This window comes from Sinohyriopsis cumingii, chromosome 12, assembly GCF_028554795.1.
Source record: "Sinohyriopsis cumingii isolate HCF-2022 chromosome 12, ASM2855479v2, whole genome shotgun sequence".
NCBI classification, from domain to species: domain Eukaryota; kingdom Metazoa; phylum Mollusca; class Bivalvia; order Unionida; family Unionidae; genus Sinohyriopsis; species Sinohyriopsis cumingii.
In genome coordinates, this window is record NC_142972.1 from 28,284,356 (window position 1) to 28,304,834 (window position 20,479).

The 20,479-nt window shown below is 34.7% G+C and overlaps 1 protein-coding gene across 2 annotated transcripts in view; it reads right to left on the reverse strand.

The window, feature by feature from the left end:
• Nucleotides 1–20,479, reverse strand: part of LOC149786155 (ras-related and estrogen-regulated growth inhibitor-like) — a 73,593-nt gene that overhangs the window by 41,400 nt on the left and 11,714 nt on the right. The window contains exon 1 of one of the 2 annotated variants that reach the window (XM_089978153.1): nt 8,139–8,216. The exons of the other annotated variant lie outside the window; for it this stretch is intronic. Within the exon in view, the coding sequence (XP_089834279.1) occupies nt 8,139–8,172 (34 nt within the window). The 5' untranslated portion in view covers nt 8,173–8,216. Of the gene's footprint in view, nt 1–8,138; nt 8,217–20,479 lie in introns of those variants that run through there. 2 annotated transcript variants of the gene reach the window in all.

The following is a 20,479-nucleotide window of genomic DNA, read 5'->3' on the forward strand; positions in this document are numbered from 1 at the left end:
GTATTAAGACTTAATCCAGAACAAAAATGATTATCAGTGTAAAATATGAGTACAATTTAAATCTTCAGTTTAGCTAAACTATACAATTATTCATAAAAACACCATTAATATTGGATACATTTTTAAAAAGTTTTAAAAGTGACTATGAATGACATGAGTATATTCGGTAACTAATGGTTGAAGGACTAGCATAAAAAGAACAAATCTTTAGTGCGAAGGTAAATTATAAACAAACTAGGGCAAAAATTCAATGCAAAGGTAAATTGGAAACAAACTATGACTGTAAATTTTTATTTAAAAAATTTAATTTCAGCTTCATACTCAATACTTCACATGATAATTTCGTAACGCATTATCGATACTTACGTTATTAGTCCCCTACCGGTGAAGCTGGAGGGGGGGGGACTCCAGGTTTGCTCTGACTCGTTCTTGTCTTATGTTACGTGTTTAGGCTATACTAAACAGTAACTAGAAAAAAGTGAAGACAACAAGCTTTGTAAAATTTAACAAATAATTTATTTCCCTGGGAAAAAACAAGGTGAAAATGAAAAAATGGACCTTTGGGTTTTAAGAACCAAATCCAAAAATAATCCAATAATAATCCAAGAAATAAAAATTAGAAGTCCTAATAATATAATGTTCTAAATAAATTTGAGTTCGAGTCCCGACGAAAATCCAAAATGGAAGGCGATGACATATACCATAGCGAGTATAATGCTGTTGTGTCTACAGTTCTTTGTTACACTGGACAACAAATTTTTACAAAAGTCATGTTACTGAAATAAAATTAGTCAATTCTTATCAATTTTTATGTGCTGAACACGAATATGACAGTCAAATTGCAAAATTGGCTCTAGTTTTTTTGTAATCTGCAAGAAATTAATGTTTACATAACGAAATGCATTCCAATAATAAAAGGTCAACTGTAATAGCCTACCTATAAAAAATCAAGTCATTGACTACATCTTAGATTTCTTCGCCTGTCTCTTGTACAGCTGTTCGGGAGCATCTCTGAGGAGTGTCCAGCAGTAGTCAGCCAGCATTGTAGTGGACCATTTTCCCTGGTATCTTTGTTCCATTGTTGCGATATCTTGATGAAAACGTTCGCCGTGTTCATCACTAACAATACCACAGTTGCTAGGAAAGAAATCCAAATGGGAATGAAGGAAGTGAATCTTTAGAGACATATTGCAGCCAAGTTTCTTATACTTCATCAACATGTCTTCTACTAGTTCCTTATAGTTTTCTGCCCTAACATTTCCGAGGAAGTTTGTAGAAACTAGGCGAAAAGCATTCCATGCTTGTTTCGCGTCACCTTCCAGCAAGTTGTTGAACCGGTCATCTTTGAAAAGCTCTCGAATCTGAGGACCCACAAAAACTCCCTCTTTAATCTTTGCTTCGCTGAGTCGAGGGAATTTTTCATGCAGGTATCGGAATGCTGGCAAAGTCCGGTCAATGGCTTTCACGAAGTTCTTCATCAAACCTAGTTTGATGTGAAGGGGTGGTAGCAAGATTTTCTGAGCCTCAACCAGAGCTGGGTGTTGGATATTCTTCTCTCCAATGGCTACATTCTGCCTGTGAGTCCATTCCTTCCTCATGTAGTGCATTTCCCTTGCTCGGCTATCCCACTCGCATAAGAAACACATGTATTTTGTATATCCTTGCTGCAGTCCCATTAAAAGGGCAACTACCTTCAAATCACCACAGAGGTGCCAGCTGTACTTGTTATACTCAATGGAATTCAGTAGCTGCCTTAAGTTATCGTATGTCTCTTTCATGTGGACAGCATACGCTACTGGAATAGATGGAAGAATGTTTCCATTGTGCAAAAGCACAGCCTTGAGACTCAGTTTCGAAGAGTCCACAAATAGTCTCCATTCTTGTGGGTCATGAGTGATTTTTAAAGCATTCATGAGGCCCTCAATATCGGAACAGAATATCAGATTACTTTCCTTTCTGAAGAAAGGCTCCAATTGCTGGTGGCGCTTTCGATATGCAGTAATTGTGACATCTTCTTCTAGAAGATTCCATTGTTGGAGTCTTGATCCTAGCAATTCTGCCTTGTTCTTTGATAAGTCCAAATCACGAATCAGGTCATTTAGTTCTTCCTGTGTTATTCTGTGTGGGGTTGATGATGCACCACAGTGAAAATCTGGATCACTGCATGCTGATGGACCAGGAGAAGAACAGGTCGACTCACCTTTGTCTTCGTCAGATGAATCAAGAGAATATTCTGCTGGAGGTTCTGGAATAGGAAGTCCCTCACCATGTGGAACTGGTCTCAATGCAGACGGAATGTTTGGGTAGACTATTCTCGACTTCTTTCGCTTCGTTATTCCGCCGGAAAGAGGAGGAACCAAGCAGAAGTAAAAGTCATTTAGGTGGTTGCTTGGCTCTCTCCACACCATTGGGACTGCAAACGGCATTGATGACTTTTTGCAATTCAACCACTGTGAAAGCTGTGTTGTACATGTAGCACAGCATATATGCGGAGCCCAAGGCTTGTCTTGGTCACCAACCTTGCATCCGAAGTAAAGATGATATGCCTTCTTCACTTGAGAATTGATACTTTTCTTCTGGTTGGCAAATGTCACTTCCCCACAAATATAGCAAAAATTGTCCGCGGTATTAACACACTTTCGAGGCATTACTGTTCTTTATTGTACGTAAATGGATAAAATAATAAGTTTTATGTAACAGTAGCTTGAACTGTCTCGCACAACGTCTAAAATATTTTAAATGCTGAACCTATCTGATTGGGCTTTATATAGTACACTGCTTACGTCAGCTTCAGCAGCCGCCTGGCATTAGTATAATAGGCCTACACATGTATAGTACACTGCTGACGTCAACTTACTTCAGCAGCCGCATGGCATTAGTATTGCATTGCATCAGAAAATGATGCAATCAACTGTGGATGATGTGAGCATGATGGTATTATGCAATGTTACATCATTATTCCGGATGTTGCTGCAGTCCTACTGGAGAAATTTACACAGTGAAACATAGAAAATGAGGTATATGAATATCTTCAAAACGAGAGCCAATACAAATTTTTCACGGTTATATTCGTGTTCGGCACACCAAAATACTACAGATTAGGGCCTTTTCAAGTCAGTAATGATTTCACTGTTGACCAGTGTTATTCCATAGACAATAATATATCGGTGTTTGAATTCCGAATAAAATTTTAAAAAGTGTTCTTTTCCAGGAATTCTGTACAAGCACTAAAATATTTCCTGGAAAACGAATTAATCTTTTAGAATCCAAATAATTTGAATAAAAATTAAAATGTAACTCCAAACTGGTCACAACAAAACGAAGACCTTGACATCAAGTATTTTCAAACCAAAACTGACTAAATTCTTTATAAACATCGGTATTAAACATGACTACTGCGCATTTCAGGTAAAACCAGAATTTCGAAATAGAGGCTGTTTACATCTAAAGTCACGTATTCCCAGTATGACCCTGACAAAAACAATCATTTTACTCCTAGAATAAGACAAAAATAGAAAGTTGTTTACTTGACTCTCTGGTTTCTCAATCAAGGTCGGGAACTAGGTCAGCTTTAGATGTTTACGACAAAACATTTAGGTCTAACTAATTTCTGGAAAATGCCAAATTCCAGTAAACAAAATTACATTACTTTAACATGTAATAATTTTTTTTTAAAACTTAGACAATTCAATTAAATCAAATATAAATTAAATCAAATATACATAACACTTGTTTATTTTAGAATAGCCAAAACAAGAAAGGAAATACAAAAGACCTACAGGGAACGCCAGACGGCTAAAGTCTAGAGTCCCTCCAAAAAGAGGGAGCTAGGCAATGGCAATATTATGTACCATCATCACAAGTAAGCATTAAGAAAATGGAGAAGAGAAACATGAAAAATAAATTAAGAAACAGACTTTCACGGCTGAGAAAAAAGAAAGAAGAAAGCAACGGAAGCATAAGTGAACAGACCAGTGGATATGATGGTGATATTGTACCAAGAAATGAAGAGCAGAATGATCACCTGATAATAAGGATGCCATTTATTACTAAAAGTAACAAAGGAAAAGGTTTGCAGATGATCAGGCGTAGGGCTCTTGCGCGTTCCCACAAAAATATAGGTATTCTGAAATCTGACGTTTCAAGCCAGAGATAAAGACAAAAAATAAGAAAATTGAGCGACTAAGTAAAAAAACAAATCAAACTGTTGATAGCACCTAAGGAATTAACACCAAGTAAACGAGCCGTTGATGATGTTGAAAATTTATATCTGACCCAAAGAAGACGGAATCTTGTAAGAAGAAAACTCCTTGTATGCAATGCAGTTTTTTTTTCTGAAATAAAGGCGCCAAAACAGTTGTTTGAACTTTAAAATATTTCCGTGTTTTACACTACGACATATACGTTACCATTCTACGTTACAAAAACATTTTATAAAATACATTAGTTATTTTGTTTTGTTTTAAAAATTTCGTGAATTCACTTAATTAAGCATAACAATTTTAATCAACTTATCTTCCTACAAAATATAAAATAAGTCATAACGATTATATCAGATCAATGATCATGTGAATAATGATGATGTTCAACTGTCACATACAAGAGAAAAATACTAAAATGACGAATGTACGTCTTTAATATGGTTAATCAAACATATTTGTAATAATTTCATGCCATATTTTCATGACCAAAAGGGAACCAAGAAAACTGAGTGAAAACAATTATAGATTTAATGAACAGTCTCTTGTCGTGTGTATCTGATACATACGTTATATTTTTGGAGTGACTGGAAAGGCATACACATTTTAAACTTTCATGCTTATATTTTGAATCGGAAACTGTTATGATTAGAATGGTATTAATTTCACAACTTAAAATGTTTTTGATGTTTAGAATATTCATTATAATCAATTTAAATAAAATTTACAATACGAGAAATTTTGGTAAAGATGCATTTTACTTTATGGACATTTATCTGTCTTTTTCATAATTCATAATAGCAAAACGCAATAATGTTTTGAATTAAATCTATGTGAAAATATCGCAAAACACCTAATTATAGAATTTTCAACCATTTTCCCTGTATAATTTTTTTTGTAAATCATAAAAAATACCTTCATATACGAAAAGAGTTTTTGTAACGTATGTCTTTTGCTTGAGAATTAAGGTTTTGAGACCATATTTGTGAGTAAACATAAACCAAATATGGGTCAATTGGTTTGTTGAAATTTTTACAGTTTAAATTTCAGATATTTCTCTGTAAAATAGGCGAATAAAGTTGTTATTTCTAGATCATTTTTATTCTTCCATTTTTATGCGTCTAATTGCGCCTCATTGGTAAATTTGAGTCCATAAACAATCCGTCCATATCATTTAGAAAATGTGAAAATCTCATCCAGTCTAGACTGGGTGAGGGAGAGCCCCACGATGGGCGAGGGAATTTGTATGCAATTTCCCGCTAATCTGACCCAAAATAAGTAAGAATATAAGGTGGTTAAATCCCGAAAAGTCTAGGGCCGACCCAACAACGCGATGCCTGATTATTTAAAACTCCAGAAACACATAGGTAAGCAATGGTGCCAACAGATTCGCAAGACAAAACTAAACCCAAACATTAGACAGCGTAAGTTGGTCACAAACCCAAACCATCAGGCCCAGCCACACAAGATGGTACTTTTTGAATTAAATCAAAATCTACTCTGAACCCTACATAAAGATGCAAATGCTTACAAAATGAGGAAACATGCTTTTAATCCTGGACATGATCCGATACACAATATAACCCGTTCCTCATTAGCGATACTGTACTAAGCAGTGACGACAGTAGGGTTGGTTTCACTCAGTGTGGTAACTCATGGTGGCACCCCCATCGACCTCCTTCCTGCACAAAATTAATTTTTTTTTATAGACAGTAATGAGCGGTAACTCATGATGTCAACCCTATGGACCTCCTTCCTGCACAAAATTCAAATTTTTTATAGACAGTCGTGTGCGGTAACTCATGGTGGCATCACCATCGACCTCCTTCCTGCACAAAATTAAATTTTTTATAGACAGTCGTGTGCGGTAACTCTTGGTGGCACCACCATCGACCTCCTTCCTGCACAAAATTAAATTTTTTATAGACAGTCATGAGCGGTAACTAATGGTGTCAACCCCATGGACCTCCTTCCTGCACAAAATTCAAATTTTTTATAGACAGTCATGAGCGGTAACTAATGGTGTCAACCCCATGGACCTCCTTCCTGCACAAAATTCAAATTTTTTATAGACAGTCATGAGCGGTAACTAATGGTGTCAACCCCATGGACCTCCTTCCTGCACAAAATTCAAATTTTTTAAAGACAGTCATGTGCGGTAACTAATGGTGTCATCCCCATGGACCTCGTTCCTGCACAAAAATTGAAAAAATATTAGACATTCATTTTGGTGTCACCCCCTCTGATGGTGTCACCATCCTTGATTCTAACTTGCAACGTGCTTGATGCTACATTCTAGTCATGATTTTGGAAGGTACAATTTGTGTAACTTGTGATATAGTAAGTTTATTAAAAGAATGTTAAAACTTGTAATGAAAGAATAGAAAATTCATGACTAGAATTATGAATGTAGCACTTGCAAGCAGTCATTTACAATAATGCAGAAGGAAAGTAGCACTTGCAAACTGCCACGTACAATTTGCATCAATGAAAATACAATATACATTGATAGAATTATAAAAGTAGCACTTGCGAGCAGTCATTTACAATAATGCATCAAGGAAGATTAGGAAATACACGCATATAATTATGGCGGTAATCCCCCTCCATAGATCCCACCCTGCCAACGTAGTCGAGGAGTACAAACGAAAGGACCAGAATAATGGGAGAACCATGGTAAAGTACCCTGACGCGGCGGGTGCCAGTCTGGGCGTGTAGCAGGCCAGGAAAGGAGACGGATGAAAAGGTGAATAGCTCCAAATGTGCCTACAGCGTAATGTTAATTCCCATTAGACCCAAGAGAGGCACATACAACTACTTGTACATCTATGAATTCGTGTATTCTGTATGCTTTCTTCTTGTTACTACTTTGATCTGTTCATCTGCCTGTGTATCAGCCTCCTATTCCCGTTCCTCCCTATCACTTGATACGATGAACTCTGTTTTAACTTTGAGTAAATGTACTTGCAAATATATTTAAATGTGCTTGCAATATATGTAGCGTGCTGTTATTTTACTTTTGCTTTATGCATGTATATTTACTTGTATTATTATAGCTTCCATTCAAACTTTACATTCACTGTACCATAATAGCGCACGATCTGCTCTTGAAACCTATTAAAATACGAATTGAGCTGTTGTTCACACTATAATTTCTTTACGTTATATCATTTAACTGAATGAACGAATGCTGGAGTTCTGTAACAGATATTGCTGATATGAATGAATGATGTTCCAGTTGCCCCAGGAACACGGCGTCGAGATGTCTACCTGGTATTGGACGGCACGTGTAATGGCGCTTCGATTGCTGTTTGGAATAGTGTTGCCAATCTCTATCATGTTGTTTTGATTTCATGTCATATCTCCAACAATTTAAATCCCAAATTTTAAACTCAACATAAGAGAAGCTGATCTCCGTTGAGAGATCGTCAGTCTCATTCGAATTTTGTCGTTATGAGGATGGTTGCTAGTTCCCTGATCTTGACTTAAATTGTTCCTCCTATTTCGATCAAGCGATGACCTGTGAAACATATCTACCAATCCTCTGCCAGTCTTGGTGATAAATCAAGAGTGAACATGGCAGTAGAGCATTGCTACATTGCTTGCGATTTTCAGTTTAAAGAGTGCGCAGATCCGAGAGAACCATTAGTAAAATGGTTATTATATCAGCATTTCCCTATTCGCAAATCTGGATTTCGTCGGTGGAAAAATAAAATCTGCACAAAAGACACAATGAAGGTTGCACTCCATCATCGACAAAGTTATTTGCAACACATTCACTTCGACTAAATTTCGATAGTAAACTATATAAAATCAATGCTGACAATATAAAGTACACCAAGTAACCATATATTGAAATGAAAAGATAAGGTTTGGGAAAAGCATTTATGGGTAGTGGTTAAAAAAATGCACAGTATAGAAAGAGAGCACCTGTCCTACCGAATTCCGTGAAAACTGTTGAATGGTCTTTCATTATTGGATTTACCCACCATGCACGTCGATTGGCAAGCTTCAACTGACTCTAAGTTTGTTTATCAGCGGAAGTAAACTGCGAACAGACACATCGCAGACGCCAGGATAAATCCACACAACTGTCCTGTTATTAATGCATCTGTATTACAAAACAGTCGACGTCTTGTGCATGTTCCAACTTTAAAAAAAGTTACAACAAGCATGCCAAATTTATAAGTTGAGGAAAATGGTTCAAGCAAATGCTTAGAAAATAGTAAGAGTTGATAATAACATAGGCGATTTAAGGACTGGTTAGAAATTTACTTGAAATTACGTATTCGGTTTTAAGAGAAAATAATTAACTCCTTTGTAACTTTGATTTACAACCCGAAATTCTTCTAAACTTAATCACCTGGTTAAAGTTTAATTTATATCGGAATTCCGATTTTTAATCTGAAATTGCAAACAAAAATAAGGAGAGCCGGCACATGACATCATTTCGTGGCTCCATTACAAACCACGCACTTTGAATATAATTAATTATTTTGCAGTAAAATCATTGAGTATTATAGACAAAACGATATGTTTTAAATTGAAATTTCAGAACTTGTGAATGATAATAAATGTATAGTTTCACAACCAATATTTACGAAAGACTCGGTTAATTCCTTCCACTCATGTCTTCGAGAACCTGGGCTTAAAACTATTTTAAAAAATGGCGAAATAAAAATGCATTGCCACCATGTTGATTAAAACCAAGGACTACATTGTTCAATGCTCCACCATCTTGACACCCCATATATAAGATGGCAAAATCGGTGCTCTTCGTGTGGCCGCAAGTGATAAACAAACTGTTTACAATTTTTGCTTGTTACAAGGTAATCGGCTTATTAAAAAAATGTCAACACAAAATCGATAATGCAGAGCGACCAAACGCACAATATTTTGCGATATGGTGATCACAGGGGTATTTACGAAATACGAAATTGTAAAATCGGCGATCGTCAATTACCTTCGAAATTAAAAGTTCAGATCTTTTCTATCCATATATACACTACGTTTAAACGCTCCACTCCACCCCCTTACTATTGCATATGGTAACGAACACAGGTAGGCACTGTTGTGCATAGTCTACTCCTGTTTATCACACAAAGACTGTTGCTCTAAAATAGTCAGATAAACGCGACTGTCTAATAATTTTTTGTTGTTGCCTGAAGACAGTTCATTGTTTGACATTTCTGCCTTGTTTACCAGGCTTATTCAGGTGAGAGGTAACTGTAACATACCTTGGCAATAATGTCTGATGCATGTAAATTATTCAGGTGAGAGGTAACTGTAACATACCTTGGCAATAATGTCTACTGCATGTAACTTATTCAGGTGAGAGGTAACTGTAACATACCTTGGCAATAATGTCTGATGCATGTAACTTATTCAGGTGAGAGGTAACTAACATACCTTGGCAATAATGTCTGATGCATGTAATACCTATTCAAGATCGTTACCTCCCAACATACGAAAGTATCTCACTAAGCATCAGATTGTTGGAACAATGATGCCAAGGATAAATAATGCATTTAAATGAATTGACTATAAATAAAGTATTTCGTATCCAAATGATGACGTTAGAATCAGAACATGAGACTTTCTGTGAATCATATAGTTTTAAGCATAAAAAAGAACCATTTGCAAAATTTCATCGTATAAACACGATATTTCATTATATAGAGGTTTCATAAATCAAGTAGACTGTAATATGTGTGAGAATAACATTATTATTTTTAAAATTAGACCTCATCCAAATTGAAACTAGTTTTTCAGTCCGATAGGGAGGTTTTATAGTATTTATTTTAGAAGATAAAACAGCGAGAGTGAGTGTTTTCTGTTGTTATTATCAAAAGAATCGATCCTGTTCATTTTCCTGTTTCTACTGGTCAGGATGAAATTTAAAATCTGTTTACTAACTTTAGTAAATTCAGAATGAACCAACAATTTTATTGTTTTAAAGGCATCATTCATTTTTTGAGGGTCTAAAACACAAATATGTTGTAAAACATATAGGCTTAGTACTTAGAATTAACAATGAATTAAAAATCCTAAACAATAATTTGCCATCAGTCACGTGTTGTCAAAAACAGTAGAAATCTTCATCTCTTCTTGGAAAATGGATATATTTTCTTTTTCTCTATAAGTCAAAACCAGAGTTATAACACAGTGCAAACCAAAACCAAAATCAGAGAATAGACATGTGTCTATGACGTCACACACATAAACAAACCCTCCTGCCCATTACACAGTGGGATTTGAATGGTGGCTGGTGGAAACTACGGTAAGTCGAAGCGCTTATCCATCATGCAAGCGAAGTATGGAGTATCTGAAGCTGAAATAAAGTCGAATTTGTTTGTATTTCAAATACTCTGAATTTGTTTGTATTTCCAAAATCTCAGAAAATTGAAGTTAAATTCTGATACAGAATAGTATCGTGCTCCTGCCCAGTAAGTTCAAATAAGTGGAACTGAACATTTATTATTATTATTATTATTATTATTGTTGTTGTTGTTGTTGTTGTTGTTGTTATTATTATTATTATTATTATTTCTATTATTATTGATGTGGTTTTGCCATTCTTACTCGTAGGTTTCAACATCTTAGAGAGTTCTGTTATTATTAGTATCAGACAGATCACACAGTTCTGTTATTGTTACCATGTCAGTAGATTACACAACCGCTCTGGTGGCCTAGTGGTTAAAGCGTCCTCTTCGGAAGCGGGAGGTCGTGGGTTCGATCCCTGGCCGAGTTATACCAAAGACTTACAAAAATGGTACTAACAGCTGCCTCGCTAGGCGCTCAGCATTAGGAGGTCAGTTTTAGGACTGGTCGGCCTGGTGTCAGGATAATGTGACTGGGTGGGACATCATGCTACATGTCTGTGGCATGATGCTCCAGTGCTAGACATCACTAAAAACTGCCACACTGCAGACATCGTAGCGATATGACTGAAATTTTTTTAATGCTACGTTAAAAATCCTAATCACACATAATCAACATATTTTCATTAGATACAAAAACTGTATAGATTTTTCATCTTAAATAAATATTCTTTTAAATCTATGATGAAACGAATTAAATACAAAAACTGCATTGCCTACAGTGTGACACATACATATTATTCCACACGCACACATGCTTCACAAAGAGACCTATCGGACTTGATAGCCTAAACATATCGGTACTAATTATCCGTGCCTAACAGTATGGAAATATGCTTGTACTTGATTAATGAGATCATACCGAGTGTTGAAAAGTTATCTCATTAAATTCGTCTTCATTAGTGAGAAAAACTGAAAATAATACAGATGAAAGTCTGACTTCGTACAGACAGTCACTCAAAACAGTTCAACACTTCAAGCCATGTCGTTGTTTTCATCGGCAACGTCATTATGTAGTAGGGCTATTTAGAAACCAGAAAATAATGACTAAATACTTGTTCTCTATTTGGCTTTTGTAGCTGTTATCTCTTCTATTTCTCCCTTGGTTTTTGATCTGGATAACTTCGAAAACTCCCCGCAGAAAGCAGATGCCCATGTAATTATAAAAAGCAGGTGTTCATCGAAACACTTATCAAGTTATATTAGTAATATTAGCCGCGTACGTAGTAGTGTGGAGCGAAGAGTTTACTCCGCAGATACCATTAATGTAAAGAGTTCGACCTGCCCACAAAAAACAGCTACAAAAACACGCGAATTTTCTTTAGTAACCATACAGGGTCTTTCAGTACCATTAAGTTTTAAAGAATTATCCCCGATTATCAATAAAAATGTACAGAATTCTGCATCCGGATGACTCTTTTAGAATCGTTAACGTTTAACATAAGTCTATTATACTGCGGTTTTTTTACATAAATATTTGTGGCATCTAATATAATCTGACGGGCCGCGAAAAGAGACTTACTGAGGAGAGAGCTGATGCTTTGAACATGTGCCAACTTCCTACAACCACCTGATGAGTGACAGTGCAAATGTTATCCCACGTCTCAGTTCTTTCTTATTTAACATTCAGGGAATTTTGACGAAAGTAAATTATCAAAATCAAGCGGATGTGAATATGAAGAAAAACTTCAGTCTACTGAGTTTAACCTTAGTCTGAGTCTTACTTATACTTATAGCTGCTAAATTATTTATTAGGAAATCTCTCTCTCTCTCTCTCTCTTTTGCATGTACCAGGAGGTAATCTATAATCTATTTTATAGCGACCTATGTAGTACCAACACTTCCCATGAATCTGATTGCTTCGAACATTAGAGGATGACGGAGCAGTTTTAAAAAACCAAGGGGGTATGTCCTATTTGTTATGTATTTTTCCGTTTAGATATTTCTTTTAGGGTATGTCCTATTTGTTATGTATTTTTCCGTTTAGAGATTTGTTTAGGGTATGTCCTATTTGTTATGTATTTTTCCGTTTAGAGATTTGTATAGGGTATGTCCTATTTGTTATGTATTTTTCCGTTTAGAGATTTGTATAGAGAATGTCCTGTTTGTTATGTATTTTTCCATTTAGACATTTGTATAGGGTATGTCCTATTTGTTATGTATTCTTCCGTTTAGAGTTTTGTAAAGGGTATGTCCTATTTGTTATGTATTCTTCCGTTTAGAGATTTGCATAGGGTATGTCCTATTTGTTATGTATTTTTCAGTTTAGAGATTTCTATAGAGAATGTCTATTTGTTATGCATTTTTCCGTTTAGAAATTTGTATAGGTGTTCAGAAAATATTTCTTGTACAGAATAATGAATCAATTAGTAGTGTTATATATATATATATATATATATATATATATATATATATATATATATATATATATATATATATATATATATATATATATATATATATATATTATAACTCTTGTTGCATGACTGTATCTATATTATATGTAATTTATGTTAATGACTGTAGTTTGTAATTATCATCCAAAATCAAGATGTTAGATAGTTAACTTTTGTACGCGGGTGTAAAATTTTAATTTGAAATATTAAGAGTGTCGATTGCGCAGGACATATAATTACTGAAGTATGTGTTTATGATCATTAATGGTAATATTAAAAAAAAAAAAACTGTTTACAAGTTTGGGGTTGTTTCCCATTGGACAAGTCGGTCAGGTGGGTTCTTAAAAGAATTAAGTTATTTCCCATGGGATGGGTTAAGTCAGTTGGGTTCTTGTATGATGTTGGATATTTGTAGAAAAATCGTACAGGGAGCAGGCGCAAATGCGTTGTAATCCCTTATGCGTGTATACAAGTAGATATGACTGGACAATTTATTTTCATTCTTATTTCCTATGTTCTTGTTGTAATATCAGTCTGCAAATCGTTTCTTTTGATTTGAATCGAACTTTTATGATTATTTTGGATTAAATTCATAAAACTGTAAATTCTTCTTAAAATTGGATTTTATAAGTTTGATAATTAAATTATTTTTTAAGTTTTAAAATATTTTTTGGTTTTGCTTCTTTCTGTTACTTAGTTATGACCACAGAGACATAATAGTAGGTTCACTTATTATGCAGCCTATTGATGGGACCATATATCAGTCTGGGTTAGTTTTTTCAAACTGTGTCCCGGAGCAACATTATTATTGTAAGAATATTGTTACAACTCTATTGTCTTAAAATAGATAACAAAACAGCGAGAATCAACAAGTTTTGTATAATTGAAACTATAACATATTTCCCCAAAATGCAAAGTGAAAAAGTAAAAATAACTTACAGTGTGGTGAATGAAATCCTAAAGTCATAACTAGTTCTATAAAATCCAAAAGTAATGAGTAATCCGAATGAGTTCTGAAAATATTCCGAAGGATGGTCTGTATTGTAATGATGTATGAAAGTACAGAAGAACATCTATGATATAATCCCAAATGTCTTTAAATGATTTCGCAGTATTACAGTGAAAGCGTTTATTCCAATTAATAAGACACATTTTGAGCACTGTAATTCCAGAGAATGATTAAATAAAACGAATTCCTCTCTATATAACTGTATAACTTTTAAGACTTTTTAGATAGCGTCGTACGTTCATTATCTAAACCGTAAACAGTGTAACGTATGTTACAATAGCTAATCAAGAATTAGGCCAACCTAGCCTTTTCGTAGAACCCATGACCTCCATTCACATCACACAATGTTTACCTCGATTCAACATTGAAACTTATGAATGGATTTACACACTAAATCACGAATTATAATACACGTAATATATATACATCAAAATATGGTCTGCCATCTGAATGTCCTTGGAAACAAAGAGGAAATAAGTACATTTAACCAAACACACGACAAATGTTTTTGGCGTTTAGTTTTGTTTTGTTTTGTTTTGTCACTTTTGTATGACATGACGTGATGAGCGACTGGAATGGTGTACATTTCTCTATCTATATTTAGAGTTTTAGATTCTAACTTGTTACAATAGTCTAGAATAAAAAGAACTGAGTTGAGTCACCGTTTTCTTGAAAGCTTAATTTATGTTGCGCGTCTGGCCCACACCTCACAAATATTTTGGGCACTGTTATCGATTTAAAGAAACTTATTAGACTTGTTCGAAGTCCTATTACATTTTGATCTAGGACTTGTAGTATTCTATTCCTGCCTATTGTACAGACATGTCTTTACTGATTCACGGAGTACCAATATAAGTTCTCAATTATGCATTTAAAATTAAAATGCTGTTTGGATCGTGAACAAGGGAAGAAAAAAACTTGCAGAACACCGGATCTACCAACTCATACATAAATGTTGTATTTTAATAAAATACGAAAGATGTCCCAAAACAACATGAACCGTAGCATTCAGATTCAGAAATAAATTAGACCCTTCCCTCTTTTCTTCTTCATCTCATGAATTACATAGAAGTTTGATATAAATAAGTTAGACCCTTCCTTATTACATAGAAGTTTGGTTTAAATAAGTTAGACCCTTTCCTATTACATAGAAGTTTGGATTAAATAAGTTCGACCCTTCCTTTTTATATAATAGTTTGGATTAAATGAGTTAGACCCTTTTTTATTACATAGAAGTTTGGATTAAATAAGTTCGACCCTTCCTTTTTGTATAATAGTTTGGATTAAATAAGGTACGGAAAATATAGATATAATGGCAACTGTAATGGTGAAATTTTTTAAAAATAATTTCCGTACACAGAGTAACGTGTCTGTAGAATGACTTCACAGTACTTTCTTTCATGGTCAGCGTGACACGTACCCATTAAGATTGATGTACTGCCTAGTATAGCAATAAACTTTTTACCGCGAGAGATAGAATCTGTTCTGCTTTGGACATGAGTTGAATCTGAAGTTGAAACAGACCAGAGTGCAGTGTTAACGGTGGGTGATATTGGTAAAATATCCAGAGTTGATATGTATAAAGGAAAATTGTGAGAAATGGTAGTCCAGTTGAAACAGGTGCCATTAAATGATATTTCCAGAATTGTTATTAATAAAGGTGGGCTAAATAGGATTATTCTAACTTCGATGGGAGTGATAAAGATTTTTTGGCAAGTAAAGTAGTACTCCTAATTGGCTAAGCTAAACGATGGTGAGTGTGTTTACAGACGGAATTCAGGTTATTATAATATTTTCCTCGTAAAATTAATCAGTCCAAATTTTTCTACCGAAGAAGAAGTCCTGACTCCGGGGAATAGAAATTATTTCTCGTTATATCTTCCTAAGAACGAGTGTCGGCAAGTTGAAGACACGGAGAGAGAGAGAGAGAGAGAGAGAGAGAGAGAGAGAGATTCAGTTGCATACTAGGAGCGAATCTCGAACAAAGCACAACGTTAGTCTCGATTGCATGCAATATATATTCATTAATGTAAGTTTATAATTATTGTTGAATTTATTTGTTTTAAATTCATACTTAAAACTTTACTGAGTTCAGAAATAATCGTTCTGTTGTAAGAATGTCATACAATATTTCGTTATACGGGGGAGTACATATTTAGAGGTTTGGTATGTAATATAAATCACGTATCAATTAATCGCTAATTAGCAAACTAATGTAGCTAGGACTAGGAGTGAAGTCCATTCATTTGTGTGTAATTAAGTTTTGAATTCATTCCAACTGAATCGATGGTGTAGAACGTGTGTCGACTGACTGATAGGTTAGCTGGTAAATGTTTATCTACAGCGGGACCAAAATAATATCAGAGAGAGTTAATTATGACATGATCAGTTAAGAATAGAATAGCCAATAACAAGACATCGATTTATAATCATAGGCTGTTTGTGTATCAGCGTGAGTCACCAAAGCTAGTGCTATTGATTTTGGATGGACGATATCTGACGCAGGAGAATGGGAATATTTGTTTCTCCCAGGGGAACAAATCTGACATGTATTTAGATTGGGTGCTAAATTTTATTTTTGAAGCACAGTCTGCAACCTAGGGGTTGATGACCCGAAGAGGCCGAAAAGCTAAAGAGAGAGAGAGAGAGAGAGAGAGAGAGAAAGGCGGATCGATCACCGGTAGTGATTTGGAAAAGACCGGAACCAACATGTGATGATGTCATGCCAAGCAATTGGAGTTCAATCTATCACTCAATCATATTATCTAATTTGTTATATCGGTAACAGATAACCAAACTGAAATTCACATAGTTTTGTAACTCTTTTTTCCGAGAGAAAACCAATCAATCACAGGTCATGTTCGACTTCCTTTTATGTTTATGTAATTGATTAAATTGTTGTATGTTACATACGGGGGATCGTGTTATTCTTTTCTATTTCTCTGCTCAGATCTCTGTTATTCATTGATTATGTATTTTATTTGATTGTTTACTTGATCCAGGCAATAACGCCTTGGTCGATTATTTTATAGATAACAATAGCCAAAAATCTTAGGGAGTGGGAGAGATCTCACACATCATCTCCACCACCCCATGAAAACAACTATGAGGTACCAAATTATAGAATTTAAATTTAGTGAAGCTAAAAGGGCGTGTAGGTGGATATACATACAAAGACACGTACACACAAACACACTTTATTTCTGTAAGTCAAAGTTTCAATCCATTTAAACAAATATGTTATCGCTTTTGAACCAAGAAAGCATTTAGGCTGAACTTGTTGTTTAAATGGTAGAGGAATAGGTACGAGCCGTATCTGTTAATAAATCAGCCTATATATATATAATCTCTGAACAAGAATGCAATTTCAAAAATAGAAATGTCTTATAACGAAAGATACGCCTGGATACACGCATTCACGCTAGGGGATACTGAAGGAAAGGTCAGTTCGATGAACGTGGTTACAAGTATTGCACTCATTCCTGTGATAAGACCCCTCTCTATAGATACCACCCGAACCCGAAAGATACACATGTGCGTGCTAATCAAATACAACACAAAACACAGATTCACATATACATTCTAATCGAATACAACACAAAACACAGATACACATATGCATACTAATGGAATACAATACAAAACACAAATACACATATGCATACTAATGGAATACAATACAAAACACAGATACAAATATGCCTGCTAATTAAATACAACACACAACATATACACAAGTGCATACTAATGAATACAACACAAAACACAGACACACATATGCATACTATTGGAATACAATACAAAACACAGATACACATATGCATATTAATGGATTACAATGCAAAACACATATACACATATGCATACTAATGGAATGCAGTACAAGACACAGATACACATAATGCATACTAATGGAATACAATACAAAACACAGATACAAATATGCCTGCTAATTAAATACAACACACAACATATAAACAAATGCATACTAATGAATACAACACAAAACACAGATACACATAAGCATACTATTGGAATACAATACAAAACAGATACACATATGCATACTAATGGAATACAATACAAGACACATATACACATATGCATACTAATGAATACAATACAAAACACAGATACACGTATGCATGCTAATCGAATCCAACACAAAACACAGAAACATATGCCTGCTAATTAAATACAGCACAAAACAGATTCACAAATGCATACTAATGGAATACAACACAAAACACAGATACACATATTATGCTAATGGAATACAACACAAAACACAGATACATATATGCATACCAATGGAATACAATACAAAATCCAGATAAACATATGCATATTAATGGAATATAATACAAAACACAGATACACATATGCATGCTAATCGAATCCAACACAAAACATAGAAACACATCTGCCTGCTAATTGAATACAACACAAAACCCCCAGATAAACATATGCATACTAATTGAATACAGCACAAAACATATACACATTTTCATACTAATTGAATACAACACAAAACACAGAAACACATGATTTCTAATCGAATACAACACAAAGCGTAAATACACATATGCATACTAATCGATTAAAACACAAAACACAGACACATATATGCATACTAATCGAATAAAACACAAAATAGATACACTTATGCATATTGGTCGAATACTACACAAAATGAGAGATACACATATGCATGCTAATCGAATACAACACAAAACACAGATACACATATGCATACTAATTGGATACAACACAAAATACAGATTCACAAATGCATAATAATCGAATACAACACAAAATAGAGATACACATATACGTGAAAATTGAATACAACACAAAATAGAGATACACATATGAATACTAATCGGATACAACACAAAGTAGAGATTCACACACGCATACTAATCGAACAGAATACAAAAATGAGAAAAAAGACTTTTCATACAGGATCTGCTTTTAACTTCAATTAAAATTCCATGTAGATACTTGCAATTTAGCTTCATGATATTCTGTGAGCGAAAACTGGTAATAAGACTTATCTAAGCAATCCTGTGCTTTTCATTACCACGAACCTGGTCGCTGTATGCCAGGAATGATTCATTACCCCACACACGGACACACACACACGCGCACGCACACACACATATAGAAACACAGACATCTTCTGACAATATAGTGCAAACCTAGATTTAATTTGTTAATTTAGCCTTTATTCTTTCAAGACTTACAAGTACCTTTATCGAAGATGTTTGAGATCCGTCTTGATTTTATATGTAAATAAAACGTCTAAAAATCTACGACAGTATGTCTTACGGACAGACTGGTCGACGGACAGGGGGCAATGATAATACAGTATAGTTCAATGAGAGTCTACAACGGGAATGTGTATTATCGTCTTGAGTACCCCACTGTTGTTCGTTTAGCAATGCTTCACCTTGAAATATTACGTACATGTTTATACAACAAAGCTTGGTAGAACATCAAAAGATATGTTTCTGACTATGTACCAGGTAAAACTGATAAATTCTCTAGACTAAAGACTCAGCAATAGCTTTTTTTCTTCTAAAATTTTCAAAGAAAATAGGTATTAAGCAAGTAATTTGCAGTCTGACTTATTTGCTATAAACACACGAAACAGTGTTAACCGTTAAAACCTATTCTAATTTTGTGAAAGAGAACAAAATTGCGATAAAGTTCAATATCACAACCTCCGTGGCAAATAAGATGGATGGACTTTTGAGAGAGAGAGAGAGAGAGAGAGAGAGAGAGAGAGAGAGAGCATCAGTTTAATTATTACTATGCGTTAAGGCTTGCTGACAGTCTACTTTTCTGAAAAATATTAACTTAGATCGCCTTTAATGTTCTATTTAATTCTATATGCGATTTTACCAGTTCTCATTTAAATTAATATGACTTTAGAAAAGGAATTCACGAATAACTAACGAACCAAAAGATGCTAAGGCATGACAAGAGAGTAAAAATAATGAGTGAAATATAGTTGTTCGGTGTCAATTACAAGAATGATGGAATGATGGAAGCTACTTGAAAAGAGGCTTAGTGTTTTCATTACACAGACCATTACAGCAATTATGTTAACTTGTAACACTCAGGTGTATACTATAGACTTTGAACATAACTGCCAAGTCACTAATCGTCCCTAATTAGAGGCACCAAGACAAATAAAACAACACTTGATTCTATTTAATCTGCACCATCGCGTTCTTTTGTGAGCCTCAGCTGGTGTTTATTTTTGTGCTGTGTGCTTGCACTGCAGTTTGAAATAGTAAAAACACATCATGGCATCGATATCATTAAAATGGCAAAAGTAACTACTACTACAACTGCTACTACTACCCCCCTCACTCACTCTAATGCATATAGGGTTAAGGCACACACACACACACACACACACACACACACACACGGTTATTCTCCAGAAAATCGCTGAAAGGACTATCAGTTTGTTGAACGAATGCA